General features: G+C 38.2%; 2 protein-coding genes across 2 annotated transcripts; one reads left to right on the top strand and one right to left on the bottom strand.

Moving 5' to 3' along the window:
* The first annotated feature begins 2,285 nt into the window (after window positions 1–2,285).
* LOC105389545 (ATP-dependent RNA helicase DDX18) lies at window positions 2,286–5,943 on the top strand. The gene is made up of 9 exons (XM_048621557.1): window positions 2,286–2,623; window positions 2,702–2,851; window positions 2,981–3,145; window positions 3,438–3,576; window positions 3,933–4,095; window positions 4,413–4,565; window positions 4,892–5,059; window positions 5,360–5,537; window positions 5,807–5,943. Exons 1-9 carry the CDS (start codon window positions 2,374–2,376, stop codon window positions 5,833–5,835), a joined length of 1,395 nt encoding a protein of 464 aa, XP_048477514.1. The 5' UTR covers window positions 2,286–2,373; the 3' UTR covers window positions 5,836–5,943.
* A 5,190-nt stretch (window positions 5,944–11,133) lies between these two features.
* Window positions 11,134–17,758, bottom strand: LOC105389544 (probable ATP-dependent RNA helicase pitchoune). Its single transcript, XM_048621554.1, has 11 exons — window positions 17,557–17,758; window positions 17,263–17,349; window positions 16,949–17,092; window positions 16,299–16,559; window positions 15,771–15,920; window positions 15,334–15,498; window positions 14,602–14,743; window positions 13,596–13,755; window positions 13,052–13,204; window positions 12,120–12,290; window positions 11,134–11,605 (listed from the first exon to the last, which is right to left on the bottom strand). Exons 1-11 carry the CDS (start codon window positions 17,663–17,665, stop codon window positions 11,276–11,278), a joined length of 1,872 nt encoding a protein of 623 aa, XP_048477511.1. The 5' UTR covers window positions 17,666–17,758; the 3' UTR covers window positions 11,134–11,275.
* Window positions 17,759–18,022: the final 264 nt, after the last annotated feature.

Genomic DNA, 18,022 nt, shown 5'->3' with positions numbered 1-18,022 from the left:
GTGATCAGTATGCGCGCTAGCATTGCGGGAGGCGGACGTATCAACTTGCTACACTTTTTCGTTGGCGCGCATTTTTTTTATGTATGTTCACCGATTACTCCGCCGTTTATGAACCGATTTTGAAAATTCTTTTTTTTTGTATTAGGTTGAGCTCCCAGGTGGTCCCATTTTTTTTTTCAGAATTTTATCTCACCCCTAAGGGTGGGTAAAGGGGTAAAAACAGGGTATGAATTTCCATTTTGGACACAAATTAACCGATTCTAATGAAATTAAAAACATAAATATAGTTCTTGTAACAAAAAAATATGATGGTGACCTTGAGCTGATCTGATGATGGAAACGGAAGGCAGTCAAGGGAACTCCTCAACGGTATATAGCAACTACCTCGTGTTTAGGCTTGAATGATTCGTATTGATTAGTAGGACTTTTTGGTATCATTTGCATCTTACTTTTGATTAAAAATTATTGCAAATAAACTAAAAACTATAAAATAAAATAATAATTAAAAAGAAGTCAGTTTTTTTAAAAAATTATTATTATTATCCCACCATCATCTTTGCTTTCTTCTTATTTTCCTTTTTTGTTTCTCTTGCTTTAATTTATATAATAAAAATATGTCAACCCGAAAGTAATAGCTCGTCGTCCGCCGTGTTTGCCGGTTCGGAATGTTATGAGCGTTCGCCGAGCATGTGGATGGCTGTTTGTGTTCGGTGTTTGTGTTTGGTGTTTGTGACTTTGTTTGCTGTTTGCCGTGTTTGTGACAAACAGCAAGCGTATGGATGGGGCTTGACGTGTGGATGGGTGTTTGTCGTTGTTTGCCTGTTTGTGTTTGTGTTCGCCAGTGTTCGGCATCGGTGTCGGTTTTTCTTGCCAGATCAAAGGATGTTCGGCAAACAGTACGCTACGTATCCACACGTCTGGCAGCGGTCAGTATGCGCGCTAGCATTGCGGGAGGCGGACGTATCAACTTGCTACACTTGTAGGGATATTTTTTTTTTTTATTTATGTTCACCGATTACTCCGCCGTTTATAAACCGATTTTGAATATTCTTTTTTTGTTGTATTGGGTTGAGCTCCCAGGTGGTCCCATTTTTTTTCACAATTTTATCTCACCCCTAAGGGTGGGTAAAGGGGTAAAAACAGGGTATGAATTTACATTTTGGACACATATTAACCGATTCTAATGAAATTAAGAACATAAATATAGTTCTTATAACAAAAAAATATGATGGTGACCTTGAGCTGATCTGATGATGGAAACGGAAGGCAGTCAAGGGAACTCCTCAACGGTATATAGCAACTACCTCGTGTTTAGGCTTGAATGATTCGTATTGATTAGTAGGACTTTTTGGTATCATTTGCATCTTACTTTTGATTAAAAATTATTGCAAATAAACTAAACATAAAATAAAATAATAATTAAAAAGAAGAAGTCAGTTTTTTTTTTAATTATTATTATTATCCCACCATCGTCTTTGCTTTCTTCTTATTTTCCTTTTTTATTTCTCTTGCTTTAATTTATATAATAGAAATATGTCAACCCGAAAGTAATAGCTCGTCGTCCGCCGTGTTTGCCGGTTCGGAATGTTATGAGCGTTCGCCGAGCATGTGGATGGCTGTTTGTGTTCGGTGTTTGTGTTTGGTGTTTGTGACTTTGTTTGCTGTTTGCCGTGTTTGTGACAAACAGCAAGCGTATGGATGGGGCTTTAGAGAAGTACAGTGCTCCAAAATTGATAATGCGCATAGAAATCTTTGACAGATCGGTGGTTTTTGATTATGTGACACATGATATTGACTCCTATTTCTTTCGAACAAGGTGCAAAATGCAAGTGTTTTTTTTAAGGCTCTTACGATTTAATGATTTGGGTGTGAAGATCTGCATGTGCATTATTAATTTTGGACAAGTGTACCTACCTAAGCTGATAATGATGATACAATCACGGATAACTAGATACATTCATATTTAAAATTAGAAGGTTTGATTCTCGGCCTGCACCGATTTGTTCTAGACCCTAGTGCCCTAACCCTAACACATACGGACCCTAGGGTCTTAGATGTTAGCTAACTATCGTACCAGACAAATGAAAATCGTGTAGAGCAGCCCCCTCTAGTGCCACCAAACCATTTTGCATTGCCATCAGCAACAACACAGCATCTCTCAATGATTCAATGCCTATATTATTATAGTAGTGCGAAACCAAAATAATAAGACTGATTGATTGTGTCGAGCAATCATTATCATACGCAACACGTTCTTTGTAGCGAATTTTGACGTTTGTTATTGTAAATGTCATTTTCATGTGAGAATTTTTAGGTTATAATTTTGTTGTTATTGCTCATTTATTCTACTTTTCAGAAATATTCTGAATTAAAATGGACGTGGAACAGTTTATAGAGCGAACAAACTTCTCCATGCTTGAAGGTAAAATAGACAGAAGAATTCTACAAGCCCTAAACTATATGGGTTTGCAGAAACCTACGGTGATTCAAGCCCAGGCCCTACCACATCTTCTCCAGGGAAAAGACTTCATTGGGGCCGCAAAGACTGGCAGCGGCAAAACACTGGCCTTCCTCATTCCAGTGGTAGATCAACTGATTAAACTTGGGTTCGCTAAGAAACATGGTAAGTACATTTTATCAAACTCAGGCTAAATTACTAAAACAGAATAATATCATGACTGAAAAATTATTTGTCCTTCAGGCACAGGATGCATAATACTGTCACCGACGAGGGAGCTAGCTCTCCAGACTTGTGCGGTGCTGAAGAAACTCCTCGTAGACACAGATTTAACTCATGCTCTTATTGTTGGAGGGGAGAAGAAATTAAAAGATATAAAATCTTTGAGTGGAGGTAAATTAATAAAGCTGTTCAGTATGATAGTCAAAAATAGAATAGGATGGATAGGGATTCTTATTCATATAAGAAGTATTGCTAACATTTCCTAAGTAAATACTGCATTTATTTTTGTGTTCCACACAGGTATAAACATAGTAGTGAGTACACCAGGCAGATTGCTAGACCACCTGCAGAGTACTAAAGAATTCAACTGTAAAAACCTGAAATGCCTAGTAGTTGATGAGGCGGACAAACTTCTAGAGGCTGGCTTTGAGCAACATGTTACAGGAATTATTAAGCTATTGCCAAGTGAGTTCTTCATATATATTTTTTTGTTTTATCCATGACTTACTGCTGTGCATGCGCAAAGGTCTCCCCATGCTTACTCCACAGGTCTCTGTTCTAACACCATTTGGACAACAATCTTCTTAGTTTAGATTTGTGACCTACTTAATATTTATAAGGACAATAACATATTCCTTTAGAAAAACTAATCAGTTTAAAAGCACTCTACCGCTCAAAAGAACTGCTTATGGTCCAACCACTGATTGCATGGTAGAACATCAAGGAAAAAAAAAATATTAACTGCCCTTACTTACAGAGACTCGCCAAACAGTGTTATTCAGTGCAACAATAGACCATAAAGTTAAGAATCTAGCAAGACTGGCACTGAGGAGTGATCCTGTAATAGTGTCAGTTACTGATGAGCAACAATCTACTGTCACTGGACTGCAACAGGGGTAAGATATAAAATTGTTAATCCATTTTCCTCTAGGTAATAGGATCATAAATATGTAACCCTCCCCAGTTAACATATGATCACATTGTATGATGTATTAGTTCATGTTTCTGTACCCATCGTGGTAATTACTAATCTCTTACAATCTACTCTAGTCCCTGTGGCATGGCATCTTTATGTACACAAAACATATTATACTTATTATATTCTTATGTATCCGATTCAAATATAATTTTATTACAAATAGTAATATGTCAATGTAATTTTGGAACATGAATTAAATGGGTTCCTCAATGAAGAAATGGTGTCTACAGTTACCCCTGTTTCAGTTAATAATCTTCCAATTATTATTTTCAGGTATTACATTTGTCCAATGGATATGAGAATACCCTGGTTATTCAAGATGCTGAAGAAAAGTAAAAAGCAAAAAGTCATGGTGTTCTTTTCTTCATGCAAATCTGTAGATTTTCACTATGAGTTCTTCAGGAATTATTGCAAAGCCTCTGTTATTAGTATTCATGTAAGTTTTAGTATGATACCATACCATAACATAATGGACTATATCGCGCAGAACTTTCAAGCGTACAAACTACATTATCGACTATTTCGAGCGACTTGAAAGCATGTGCAGTAATATGTAGATAGGGAGACATTTATAAGTTGTTCACTCACTATAGGTAGAATGCGCTAATACGATACGGTAGTGTAACGTTCGCACATAAAGAAACGATATTAAAATGCATTTTCACAATGTTTATTTATTTGCGTGACCTATATCTATTGAGTAGTTTCGAAAAATAATCAAGTTTAACCTTCACTCAATCGATTGCTCCACAGGGTAAGCAAAGCCAACCACGACGGAAGGAAGCATACCAGAGTTTCGTAGAAGCTACGAAGGGAGCCCTGTTCTGCACGGACGTGGCGGCGCGCGGCCTGGACATACCAGCCGTGGACTGGATCGTGCAGTACGACCCGCCTACTGACCCTAAGGTATGATTTCTGTGTCTAAAGATTATAAGGCGTTCGTAAAAAAAATAAAATAACACGTGACTGGGCCATGCTGGCGCTGCTAAGCTTACATATTCCGGTCAACCGGTCCCGTAAAATGAAACTTATAAGTTTGATTAGGTAAGCTGATGAACCTAAAGTACGCTTTGAGAGATGGTGATAACTCAATAACTCAGTACGTACCTACTCATACACTAGTTTACTTTATCTAGGTAAAGTAGATTCATCGAACATAAGAGCTAAATATTTGGTAGGTTGGTATACGCCTGCTGTAACCAGTAAAACCTATTACTTACTCTTTATTTCAGGAGTACATTCACCGAGTGGGCCGGACGGCGCGAGGGCTCAACAACACGGGAAGCGCGGTGCTGTTGCTCAGGCCCGAAGAGGAAGACTTTGTCAGCTTCCTCCAGAAACAGAACGTGCCATTAGATAAATACTCCTTTGAAGAGCCATCTGATGAGATTCAGAAAATGGTAGGTACTTTCCTACGTTGTTCATATAGACAAACTGATGAATCCCAGTGGCTCCCCCTGGCTGCCATGTGCCATAGGGCCTCATTTAACAATAAGGTTATGGCCATAATCAACAAACATGCAATGCATGCATGAAATATATAACAAAACATCCAATTCCAATACCCTATTTTGCTGTCTATAACGGGGAACTATTGCACAATAGCAGTAGGAGGTAGAGCGATTTTATTTCCGGAAATCAACCACCCCTCTATCGTATAACATGTGATAATGTGATAAGAATATTAATTTTAATTGCAGTTGCAAGATTTGGTGCAAAACAACGGAGTTATAAAAACACTGGCAAGAAGAGCTTACCTCTCGTTTCTAAGATGCTACAAAGTCCATCCACTGAAAAAGATATTCAACATCAAGACCCTGGACCTGGCCTCGGCAGCGAAGGCATTCGGATTCTTAGACCCACCTCATGTTGATTTTCGTATCCTTTTACAAGTATTTTTTCATAATCTCATTTAATTTACTTCAATGGCCTAAGGAGGTACAGGATCAGGAGCGGTGGTCAATTTATAAGGCCTTAGTGGGACACTACACAGGCTACATAAAAAAACTCATTTAATACGTTTACAAATCAGTGATTAAAATTACCATCAAACACAACATTAGAAGTAAATTAGTAGATAACTATGTACCAATAGAACTTAGCTTAACAAGAAAACATAATTTATTTTCCTGAACTATACCGAACAGTAACTCTTGGAAAAAAGAAGAAAAAATGACGTTATATGGAGTAGAAAATGGATCGAGTATGTGTACAAGTACAACTACGAGTTGCGAACAGTTATTAAACTTATCAAGCATACATAAATTGTGATTACGAGTATTTACAATACAATACAATACAATAATCTTTATTTGCACACCATAAAAAAAAAACTTAAATCTAACTTAAATAACAGAGATGCACAAATGGCGGTCTTATCGCTAAAAGCGATCTCTTCCAGACAACCGTTGTAAGAAAAGAACTAAACATAGAAAAGGGCATTTACAAGGTGTATTTACAAATAATATTTTAAAAAGAAAAATACATATCCAAATAACATTGATACTTACTAACTATCATTAATTAAATACTCATATAAATACATACAATAAATACATAAATAAATAAATATATAATATATATAATAATATATTATATACATATATAGTATGGATAAATATACAATATACCTATATCAGCTCAAAGTACGCTTAATACAACAAAAAATATATTAGATAAATAGAATTTAACATAGATTAATAAAATAATATATTTATTCTTGAAGATAATGGTTTTTTACCATGCGTTTGAAAGATGCAGGTTCCAAAGATGGATGGCTTGGACAGTAAAAGAGTTTGAGTAAAAACTGGTTGTATGGGACGGAATATTTATTCGCAGGTTTTCATTGGAACGCAGATTTCTATTGTGAGTCGTGAAACGAAACTCAAAACGTTCCTTAAGATATGCAGGTGAAGATGGGTTAAACAGTATCGAATAAAGCAGAGAGAGAATATGGGTATTCCGGCGAAGGCGAATAGGGAGCCACTTGAGTTTGCGACGAAATTCAGAAACATGGTCATATTTGCGCAAACCATATATGAACCGAATGCAGAAGTTTTGTTGTCTCTCAAGTTTATTGAGTTGCTCCTCGGTTAAATCAATATAGCAACTGTCGGCATAATCAAGAATAGGGAGAAGGAGAGATTGTGCGAGCGCAATTTTGGTGGCTGTTGGGAGAAAGTTCCGCAGTCTGCGAAGACACGCTGCCGAAGCAAACACCTTCCGACTAACCTCTCCAACCTGAGCCGTCCACGTCATACAACTATCAATGATGATGCCTAGATTTTTAACTTTCTGACTGAACTGGATCCGAACACCATCAAATAGGACCGCTGGAAGTTGTTCATAATCAAGTTTCGATACTAGCCGGGGGCTCCCGAGTATAATTACTTGAGTTTTCGATGGATTCACCCTTAACCCATAGTTATTGCTCCATTCCGAGATTCGGTCCAGATCATTATTTGTATCATAAATAACTCTATGCAGTTCAGACGGGGAAGTATGTGTGTAAATTTGAAGATCATCTGCATAAAGGTGGTAGGAGGAAGTTAATTCATTGGAAATACTATTTATGAAAATGGCAAATAAAAGAGGAGATAGCACGCCACCTTGCGGGACGCCTGCCAGGGTATTGCACCACTGTGAGTCAGAGTTCTCAATACGAACTCGTTGCCGGCGTCCGTGCAAGTAACTACGAAACCAGTCAATAACTGTTGGAGATACGTTAAGAGATCGCAACACTCCGAGGAGGATATCAAAATCTACTGCATTGAATGCGTTACTAAAGTCAAGTAGTGACAGAATAGTTAGCTGACCGTTCTCCATGCCCAAGCGAATATCGTCAGTGATTTTGATGAGTGCCGTGACTGTACTGTGTCCAGGACGGAACCCAGATTGATACTGGTTCATGAGGTTATTTTGGACAAGAAAATCACTGAGCTGCTTATGTACCAGGCGTTCCATTACTTTGGACAGGAAAGGGAGGATAGAAATAGGACGGTAGTCGGATATGGTAGGATTTGGTTTTTTGGGTAAGGGTATAATCTGAGCTTCCTTCCAGGCGGTTGGAAATGTGCTTGAGGAGATTGAGGAGTTAAGGATGTGGGTTATGACTGGTAGGATTATATCAAGTATGGGGAGGATCATTTTGCGACTTATACTGTCACTACCGACTGCATTCGAGGTGATTGTAAGAATGCTTTTCTTAACGTCACAATCAGTTACTTGACTTAAATTGAAAGGAAGAAAGTCAGGAGTTGGTATCGAGGAAAGATGATTAAGGGTTCTTAGCTTGGTAGTACTATCCATGGCTGAAACAGATGTGAAGTGTCGATTGAGACTATCCAAGTCTAAGTCTTGAGGGATTGAGTCAGAACGTGATTTACCAACTCCCAGTGACCTCAGGAAATTCCAAACTTTAGCTGGGTCTCCGTTCTGAACGGATTCATGGATATGGCGTCGCTGTGCATCTCTACACACCCTATTGCAGTGATTTCGCAATTCTATATACTTCCTTTTATTTTGGTTGGAGGCTTTAATCTTGTACCGGGATTTGGCTGCTGCTTTCTGGTTAAGGAGACATTTTATATCTTCAGATAGCCAGGGCGCCGGTAGATGTTTCATCTTAACAGATCTTATAGGTGCATGAACATCGTACAGCTCAGTAAGGAGAGAGTTAAAGACTGAAATCTGCTCGTCAACAGTGCTAGCATTTAGAACAGTATCCCAATTGACACACTGTGCATCACTGCGCAGGTTGTGTTCAATCATAGCACCAAAATTACGTTGCAGAAGGGTTCTTGATTTGGCCTTAGGGGGGCGTATTTTATAGGAAATAAATAAAAGATCATGGTATGAGAAATCATCAGCCCCGCACTGGCCATGTTTCACAACATGATCTGGAGAAGTGACTAGTGATAAATCTAACAAGGAAGGGACACAATTTGGAGAATGGTGTGTAGCACCTGAAGGTAAAATTGACATGTTGTTAGCCTTTACTATGGAAGTTAGGGAAGAAGATCGAGTATCGTTCTTAAGAAGGCAAGTGTTGAAATCCCCCATGATAATGGTGTGTTTATACTTTGCAACAAAGTCTTCTAGGAGATTTTCAAAGGTCTGAAAATAATTTACAGACGATGAGTGGCTGTAATAAACGCCCAGCAAAACCTTGGTGTGCGATAAGCTAATTTCGACCAGTAAGTGTTCACCAGCATTGGCTGGCGGCGGCTGAGATGACAAAGTTACCATGCTAAAAGGAATTTGGGAACGTAAGTAAATTGCCACTCCGCCTCCGCGAGAGCCGGTACGGTCATTGCGAATTAGATTAAATCCTGGTAAACTATATGATGCTGAAGTGTGGTGTGGCTTGAGCCACGATTCAGACACTAAAATTGCCTGAATATTTCTATTATTATGAAATGTTGCTATTAATTCAGCGTAATGAGCCGGAATACTTTGGGCATTGATGTGGACAATATTAAAATTGTTCAAGCCAGAAAAAGTAGTGTTAAGGGTGTCGCAAAGTGCGGGAATGCTATGGAAACTATCATCACTGTCATTTTCGTCGACACTGTTTAACTCACCTTCGGAGGAAGAATGAAAGGATTCGTATAAATTACCGTCATTATCACTATCATCTGAGCCCAATATCATACTATATAATAAAGTATAATGTATATAGATATATAAATATAATTATAAAATAATAATAATAAATACCTATAAAAACTACGACTATTTCTAACAGCTATGTAATTTAAATTTCTTCTGCCAGTTGTTATAGAAAAGATACATTAAAAATAAAGCATAAGTAAATCAAATGTTTTAAATACTAACTAACAATAAACATTTCAAAAGTTAAGTACCTACTTACACAAAGTTTACCTGCCACAATACAAATAACAACAACTTAATACTATATAATTTGCGTACAACTGAACGCAGCCTAAGAGTTCCTACAAAACAGACCTCAGAATAATGAATAAAAAAAAATAATAATAATAAACATATTAAAGCTACTCTGTGAACAATTTGACATTCAGTTGACGTCTAACTTTGACTGCTTGTGACAGTTAACAAAACACGAAACACGTTACCCACAATTTAGTTATACTAAAATAATAATTTTACTAAACTGAAATAGGGTATTGCGCTTTTACCTAAAGAACTAAGTACGAACCCCCATGAAGATATCTACTACTTTTTGGATGCCCTCTGAGGTCTTGCGGTTGTGGCTACTGGCTTATCAGCCCTGCTACTGGGTTTCGTTGCCACACCTCCGCCGGCGCCGTGCAGCTGGGTCGCCGGACACACCTGGTTGAGCTCGGCCAGCGTCACGACGCGGCTCTGCTTGCCGTCGGCGCCCTGCACCACCACGCAGCCGTCCCGCGTCCAGCAGCGCGCCACGCCGACCCGCTGTCGCGCAGCCATGAAGACGTCGTGGCGGGTCTTCGTGAGGAATTCCGACAATGTGTATCCGCTGCCCTTCAGCTTCGCCTTTGAGAACCAGACCTTCGTTCGTGTGGAATGATCCTTGAACTTAAGAAGGATAGGCCTTGGCTTGTCCCTCAAGCGTCCCATCCGATTGCAGCGAGCAATATCGTTGGTGCAGATGCGTTCCGGGTCCTTGATGTAGGTTGTGATGATCCGAACTGCTGCATCTGCGGTATCCTCATCCTTCTGCTCCGGGACACCATGCAGCAGCAACATCTTCCTGCGGCCGTGCATGTCTATGCGGTCCAGGCCCTTCGCGAGCATCTCCACTTGCTGCTGCAGACTGTTCAGTGCCGTGGTGATGAACTGCCGGAAGCTCTGGAACTCTGCGGCCAATCCAGATGTTGTTGTGGATGCGGGCGTCTTGTGCAGCTCCTCGTGGAAAGTGTTCATTCTGGTGTTGAACATGTCCATCAACTCGCACATAGACTGCTTAACCTCTTCCATTGTTATTGTGTTGGTATCTCTAGGGCGTTAATTAGTGCTGATTTTACGGAGATAACAATTTCTGGCAGGTATTTTATGTCAAGCTTTCATGTTATGTTATTTTAATTATTTTTATTCTTCTATTTATTATTTTAATTAAAAATTATAAGCTGAGTAATATGTGTACTTTTTTACACCTACCGCCCAAAAAAAAAAAAAAGTATTTATGGTCGTTACAAAGTAACCGAACCATAAAATAGTGATAATTTACTGGGCAACTTTAAGAAGGCGATTAATACTTGTAGATATGTTTATATTTTAATAAATTAATGTGCCTACCAAAGGTTAAAATAATATTTTGGTAGTATTCCAATCTATAGATGTATTCATATATATTTTTTATGAAGTAAGTGAAGTGATTGGCAAAATCTCTTTTAGTATCATGTGAAGGTGAAGGTGTGCATTGGCATAAGATACAGCCAGGAAAGTCCCAGAGATAAATGCCATCAAATAAGTCAAAGTGCCTACATAAACATAAATAAAATCAACAGATAAAACTTATGAAATAGTTTTATTCATATAACATCGCACTTCATGAGTCATAACTTTTACATCTTTATTATGTTTTCCAACGGTATTGTAAGAGATAAACATAAAATAATTACCATTAATTAAGATACAAACGTAAACATAACCTCTCAACTCCGGTTCCCGCCTTTTTGACCTTTTTGTCTGTACACTTTTGTTTTGTTTTCTTTTTTCTTCAAACCAGCCGGCGCGTTGAGGGACTTGAAATAGCCATAACCTCCGCCTCCTTTCCTTTTCTGTGGAGGTCCCTTATTGGCTACTCGTAATTCCATGGCTGGCGGGACAGTGAAACCGAAAGCTTTAGCAACTTTAGCCAAGTCTAATGTGTCGACATCGAATATGGTCTTTAAGTGATGCGAGTCGTACGCTCGCACGTAACTCTTCATGGCTTCCTTTGCCGACTGATTGAGGAAGTAGTTTCTTGATATCAGCTTTTCCAACTGTAAATGAAGATGAGGGGTTAAATTTTGTAATCATGAATAGGACAAAAAAAAACATAATTGGTATAGTGTGAAACGTGAACATACAGGTTTAATTTGTGCCAAAACAACGATAAGGTTCACGAAATATACCTACAACGAAACGTAACCTAACTACCTACCATACGGGACTAAAATATTCTGAACATTAGTTCAATAGAAATACTAACGGCGACTTGCACAAACATATTAAATCTAGATTTTGTTAAATATATTATTTAAGATAGATGAGATAAGATTTAAGCCATAAATTTGTATGGATTGACCTTTCTTAAATCGAGAATTGACACTAAATCTAGATTTATTATGTTTGTGCAAGTGGCCCTTACTTGTAAAAAGGAACTTTAAGCTGATGTCGGAATTAAATCTATTACTGCCTTGCTTTGGCAGTATAAGGAGATTTAATGCCGACATTAGCTTATAATGTTTCTTCCTGCAACTCGGCATAAATGTAAAAAGTAGCTTCTCCACTCACCTGCATCTGTATATCGCTAATCTTGTTCCACGAGAACTCGAACTCGTTAAGCGACACCCTCGCCTGCTTCAGGTACCGCAGGAAGCCCAGCTCCTCGGGCCGCAGTACCAGCAGAGCGTGCCCGCTGGTGCCGAGCCCGCGCGCCGTACGGCCCACGCGGTGGATGTATTCCTGTGGACGGACGTTTGGGTTAGGTAATGATAATAAAAGTGGTTACGACGTTAGACATCTCATTGAGTGAATGAGTATTGGCATTTTGGCTGTATGTCCAATATACATTAAAAGATTATCTAGCCGCTTTTAGATCGCTTAAAATATGTAATACACTTTATATGGATGGAAATAGGTTGTGATTGAGAACCTGTAGAATCCCGAAAAATCAGATTGAATTAAAAGTCTATTATGTCTTACGGTCTTGCGCGATGTCACGCTTTCAGGAGGATTTTATGAAACAAGTGTAGCAATTATTTTCAATAGTCTTGCCATTTAAAACAGGACTATTATTATGAGAGCAGCGATAGTTTACCCCGTGCTTGGCACTCGGTCATTCCACTGAAGGGACAAGCCAAGCGTGGCGGAATAATACGGGGATTTCCAATACATTTCCAATTCTAAATTAACTTTCCTTATTATTTACAATTTCTTACATATTCCTTATTGGGAAAATCCATTCTAAGCAAAATAATAACACCAACGCCATAAAATGATACCGGTGTTAAAATTGCTACGAGCTACGAGTTATAAAAACGAATGAATATGACTATATGTATTGCGTGAAATCTGTTTTTTGCAGTGTGACGAAAAACTCAAATTGTATAGTATTTTTCGCGAATTTTCAAATTTCGAATAAAAGTAGCTCAGGACTCCCTGAGTTTCTCCTTTTCGGTCTTACTACTACTATACCACTTTTGCACCATCCTGTACACACTGACCTTGGGATCGTCGGGCGGGTCGTACTGCACGATCCAGTCCACGGCGGGGATGTCCAGGCCGCGCGCCGCCACGTCCGTACAGAGCAGGATGCCGCTCTCCGCGTTGCAGAATTGGAAGAAGGTTGTGGTGCGTTTGGTCTGCTGTTGTTTGCCCTGGTGGAGTGTGGTGATGGTTGAGAAATGGCATTATAAAAACGATTCATTATGAAATAAACTTAAATTACTTATGTAAACAGAAGTGTAAGTTTTGATACATTATGTTTACGTTTTCATCGGTCATTTATTTAATCATAGTGGGTGTAAAAGACGTTACTTTGTAAGAAAGACTTTATTAAAAAAAATCCTATCATGCAATCTGCACATTATAAATTGTACATTCGAACCGACAGCTTTATCATTGAAATCTCTTCCAGGCCATGGACAAACAAACAACAATGTGCTATTTTTGTTTCAGAGATACGTGACCAAGGTTTGTTAAAATCCGTTTACCCATACAAAGCCTTACCTTTATAAATACCTCTATTTAAATCAAATGCATACTTACATGTATAGACATGACGGGCAGGTCGATGTAGTTGAACAGCTCGTGGTGGTACTTGACGGACATGCAGGTTGAAAAGAACACCATCACCTTTTTCTTCCTGTTCTTCTTCAGGAATGTGAATAGAACCATCATTCGCTTCTCCGATGGGCAGACTATGTATCTGTGAGGAGAGAAATTCACATGTTATTTTAATGTCTACCGTGATACAAATACAACAAGCCCAAAGATCCAATATGGGAAATACGGAAATGTGGAACCTTTATATGTAAGCACACAGTTTCTGTGCCAAGATTAGGCCATTGGCAATGGCTATTTGGCTAGTATACTCTAATAATGATGTAGTTAGCTCAAAGTTTACAAAAAAAATTATAGGTTTTAATATTGTTGCAATTACGCGTAGGAAATCCGGTTATAACAAAAACAGAACTCCATAAAAATAATTGCACTAATATACCCCATATTTGGCACTCAGTCGTGTCATAGAGGACAAGCCAAGCGTGGCGGAGTAATATGGGGCTTGTAACAAATAAATCTTTATTTTATTATGCGCCCAGTTAAAGAAACAATATGAAAATGGCGGCTGTTACATAAGAATGCTTGCGTCTTTTAATTTTTATCTCTATGCTATCTCAGATAAATTTGGTTTGCCTCCAAATACTCTTGTTCTAAAGAGTTGATGATGGCCTGCTCCCTATGTTCATCCACGCCCTCTTGCTTCACGGCCAGGGGGATCACTCTATATGACGAAAAACGAAGTTTCGGAGCGCTGCTGCGCGAGCCACAACTCTATCTCGTTGTTATAAACGTGCCGATTGCACGACATCCCTCGTTCGTTCGTTTTCCTTCAGTATATAGAGTAACCTTCCAGGGCCAGGGAAGGTTATACCCATTCCACGGGGATAGTCATCTGACACAAACAAAAACTAACCTTATTTGAATGTAATAAGGGTTCTGTCAGATGTGTTTACCCGTGGAATGATGCTTACACAAGTAACCCTTCACATACCCCTGTTCCAAAGAGTCGACGGTGGCCTGCTCTCTATGATCATCCACACCCACATACACGGGTTCTTGCTTCACGGCGAGTGCTGTGAGTGCTTCTGTCTTCTTCGTCTGGGTCGCACTGAACAGCATGGTTTGACGGCGTTCTGGGTAGGGAGGGGGGTGGGTTAAAGAAATTGTAATGTCTGTATTCGATGAGTGTGAGAGGCGAGTTACTATGTTCTCATGTGTTTTAGTTATATTATACAGTAAACACAGATAATTAAATATGATAAAATGTAGGTTTTTTTTTCGTATTACAATGTTCAGTACCCGTATCATGAAAATTCGAGCTAACGAATAGAATCGAATGCGAGTGCCACTACTGTCAACTTGACAGCACTTTCGATCACTTTTTACCTTTCGAATGAGTTTCGAAAAGAATGACCACAGAGTACATAATATTATTCTGACAATGACCTATGGAATGATAGCTGTCAAACTTTCGCAAATCTATACACCGCCATTTTGTTGTTGACAGGTTGACAGCACTTTCGAATAGACCATCGAATAGAATATGCTGCGGTTTTTCGTAATACGGGTACAGATGTCAGAAAGAATTTTTCACTGCTGAACATTGGCTTCTCTCTAGGAGTGCCTAAAACGCTGTTATCAACCTTGCTCATCCAGCCACCACAGGCTAGGTACTTGTCAAATGGTTTCTCTTAGGCCACAAAAGCTACACACAAATACTTACTGGGCAATAATTTAATAATCTGCTTGACTTCCTCTTCGAATCCGATCTCCAGTATTCTGTCGGCCTCATCAATGACAAGGCACTGCAGGTTCTTGTACAGGAAATCAGGTGTGTTCTGAAGATGATCCAACAGTCGTCCTGGCGTAGCTACTAGGATGTTGATGCCTGAAAGGAAATAAGGTTTTCTATTATAAAAGTTGAACGCAATTTGCACTACCTACTACTTTTACGATAGTTTATGCCTGAAGATTCATTTTGTATGCAGAAAAGCAGACAGTTTATTAATTTAACTATAAAAATCTTACTATGCTGTAGTACCTTGAACAGCTGGTAGGACCGAATAAGTTTTAAGCTTAAGAAGCAGTAAATTAACCTGATTCTCGGATAACTCATAAATAACACCATCTTGTAGAGTTATAAAAATGGTCAATAATTACCTTTAGACAACTTTTGTGCTTCAGTACTTCTGTTGGCGCCTCCCATCACTAGCCCGTAAGTGTGATGATGGTGCGTCATCAACTCTTTCAACACTCCAAACGTTTGCATAGACAATTCTCTGGTAGGAGACAGAATTATAACGCCTGTGCCTGTTGGAAAACAAAAGAAAAGATCTTCAGCATTGTTTCAAAAAAATAAATGTAGTGTTCTATTTTTAAAAATGTTTCAGATATCCATTCTCTGTTCACGAAAGGTCTTCTTTACATGTTCCTGTGATGCTGATTTAGAATTGGAAACAAACGAGCATCAACAGTTTTCACCGGATACTCCAGTTTGTAGCAAATCCTCAAGCAACACCATTATGGGAACATGGAGACCGTTTTCATATTCGCCTTTTTGTCATCATTTAAAGTTTATCAAGTTGTCAAACTGCTTTTGTATTTAGCAGGAATTAATAAAAATATATTTTTTTTGTTCTAAGCTTTCATAGCTTTAGTATACTCTACAAAACACATAAAATAACTTACCATTACGTGGCATAAATTTAAGCTTGTATATCAGCTCAATAGCTGGTATCAAGAAGGCCAGAGTCTTTCCGGAACCAGTTCTGGCTGCACCAACTATGTCTCGTCCTTCCAACAGTGGAGGGATGGCTTTAGCTTGGATCTCTGTCATGGTGGTGAAACCCATGTCTTTGACACCCATGAGTGTGGCCTCACAGACTTTGCCTTCTAGAGCTGAGAACTTCTGATCAGAGAGGATTCCCAGAGCGAGACTTGAGCCTGGTACTGTAAGTGAGACAGAATGGTTAATAATATTGCAGAGCTGATTTAGTATGCCATTAAATGATACTATGAAGTACTTATGTTTTCAAATACAGATAAAAATTATTACTATCACAAATATATTTTGTATTCAGCTTGTTATAAGTTTTTTTAAAGCAGGGCTCTGATGCCTTTTTATGACTATACATCTATAACATTTATATATCACATATTTTTGCAATTAAGAGTTAAATTAAGATATGAATATACTGAAATGATATTGAATTTGAAATATGCTGCTGCTATTTACTCCTTTCAATTCGTATTTATTTTGTTTAATTTTCTTTGTACTTAACACAAATTCAATGTTGCAGGACTTAGGAGCAACACCTTTTCAATCCAAATATACTTACATTGACTACTGTCTTCTTGGCTGACATCATTAGCCTTCTCTTCACCGTGGCTGTCCCCTTCCTCATCGCTGCTACCGGCTGGTTCATCTTTGATTTCTGGTTCCTCTTTCACTTCAACCTTTTGTTTCTTCTTCTTTTGTTTTTCTGTGAAATACCATGCTTAGCATTATTTCTATCTAAGTAGGCGATCACAACAAAGTATTCAGATAAATTTCAATACAATTACAAGATTTTTAGGAATTACTAGGAAGTTAAATCCTCAAGCAAAAGATGTTACTCTCTGGTTGGTATTATGTGAAATTGTGATAACTTACTTTTAGGAGTAGGATTTTGTATGGTGCCATTTTCTTCAGTCGGTCTTTTGGTAGCTAATTTAGTTGGCGCTGGATCTTCATTCGCATCTGATAAAGAATTGCAGTTTTTTAAATAAACTTTAAGGACTGTGCACTGTGTTGTTAATGATGATAATTATAAGTATAGATATTTATGTCAACATCAAATTGTTAGTTGGGTTAAGATGGATGTGTTTCTCGAGTAGGATATAAGAAGAGTTATTGCAGTTACAATATCAAGAAATAACATGTGAAACAATTTTAAGGTTATGTTACCAGAAACGTTTTCCACGGCAGCGCTGTTTGTTTTCTTGGCTATGAGTTTTTGTTTTTTCTTCTCACGCTGTTTTATTTTTCTCATAAGTATTTTATCCGGTGTAGGCATTTTTCACTAATTAAATATAAATAATTAAAGATCACACATCACAACAAGCATGGGCTGATTTTGGAAGAGCACCAACTAGTGATGTGTTTAAGTTTTAAAGTTAAATCGATTATCATGGCTATCGACAAATGTGGTGTCGATACCCATCAATCGTATCAGCCAAAGATAAAATAAAGTCTAGTTAGATAGCACAGCTTGCTATGATGAAAATTTTGATATATTAATTCATATGCATTAAAGATTGCTGGTAAGCAAATTTTGACACGATGAGTAAAATACAGTATATGACTTATCGATTATTAAAATGATACAAATGTGTACAACACTAGCATGTCATTATTTCACAGATTATGTTGC

This window comes from Plutella xylostella, chromosome 6, assembly GCF_932276165.1.
Source record: "Plutella xylostella chromosome 6, ilPluXylo3.1, whole genome shotgun sequence".
In the NCBI taxonomy this organism is placed as follows: domain Eukaryota; kingdom Metazoa; phylum Arthropoda; class Insecta; order Lepidoptera; family Plutellidae; genus Plutella; species Plutella xylostella.
Note: the sequence above shows the minus strand (reverse complement) of the source record. Positions and strands in the feature narration are given on the sequence as shown.

Bases quoted from the DNA above. Each gene is read 5' to 3' on its own strand.
- LOC105389545 (XM_048621557.1), top strand. From the start codon at position 2,374: ATGGACGTGGAACAGTTTATAGAGCGAACAAACTTCTCCATGCTTGAA. The intron at 3,146-3,437 runs GTGAGTTCTTCA...CCTTACTTACAG, and splicing joins AATTATTAAGCTATTGCCAA to AGACTCGCCAAACAGTGTTA. The intron at 4,566-4,891 runs GTATGATTTCTG...TCTTTATTTCAG, and splicing joins ACCCGCCTACTGACCCTAAG to GAGTACATTCACCGAGTGGG.
- LOC105389544 (XM_048621554.1), bottom strand. From the start codon at position 17,665: ATGCCTACACCGGATAAAATACTTATGAGAAAAATAAAACAGCGTGAG. The intron at 15,499-15,770 runs GTAATTATTGAC...ATTTCCTTTCAG, and splicing joins AGCACAAAAGTTGTCTAAAG to GCATCAACATCCTAGTAGCT. The intron at 13,205-13,595 runs GTAAGTATGCAT...ACACTCCACCAG, and splicing joins TGCCCGTCATGTCTATACAT to GGCAAACAACAGCAGACCAA.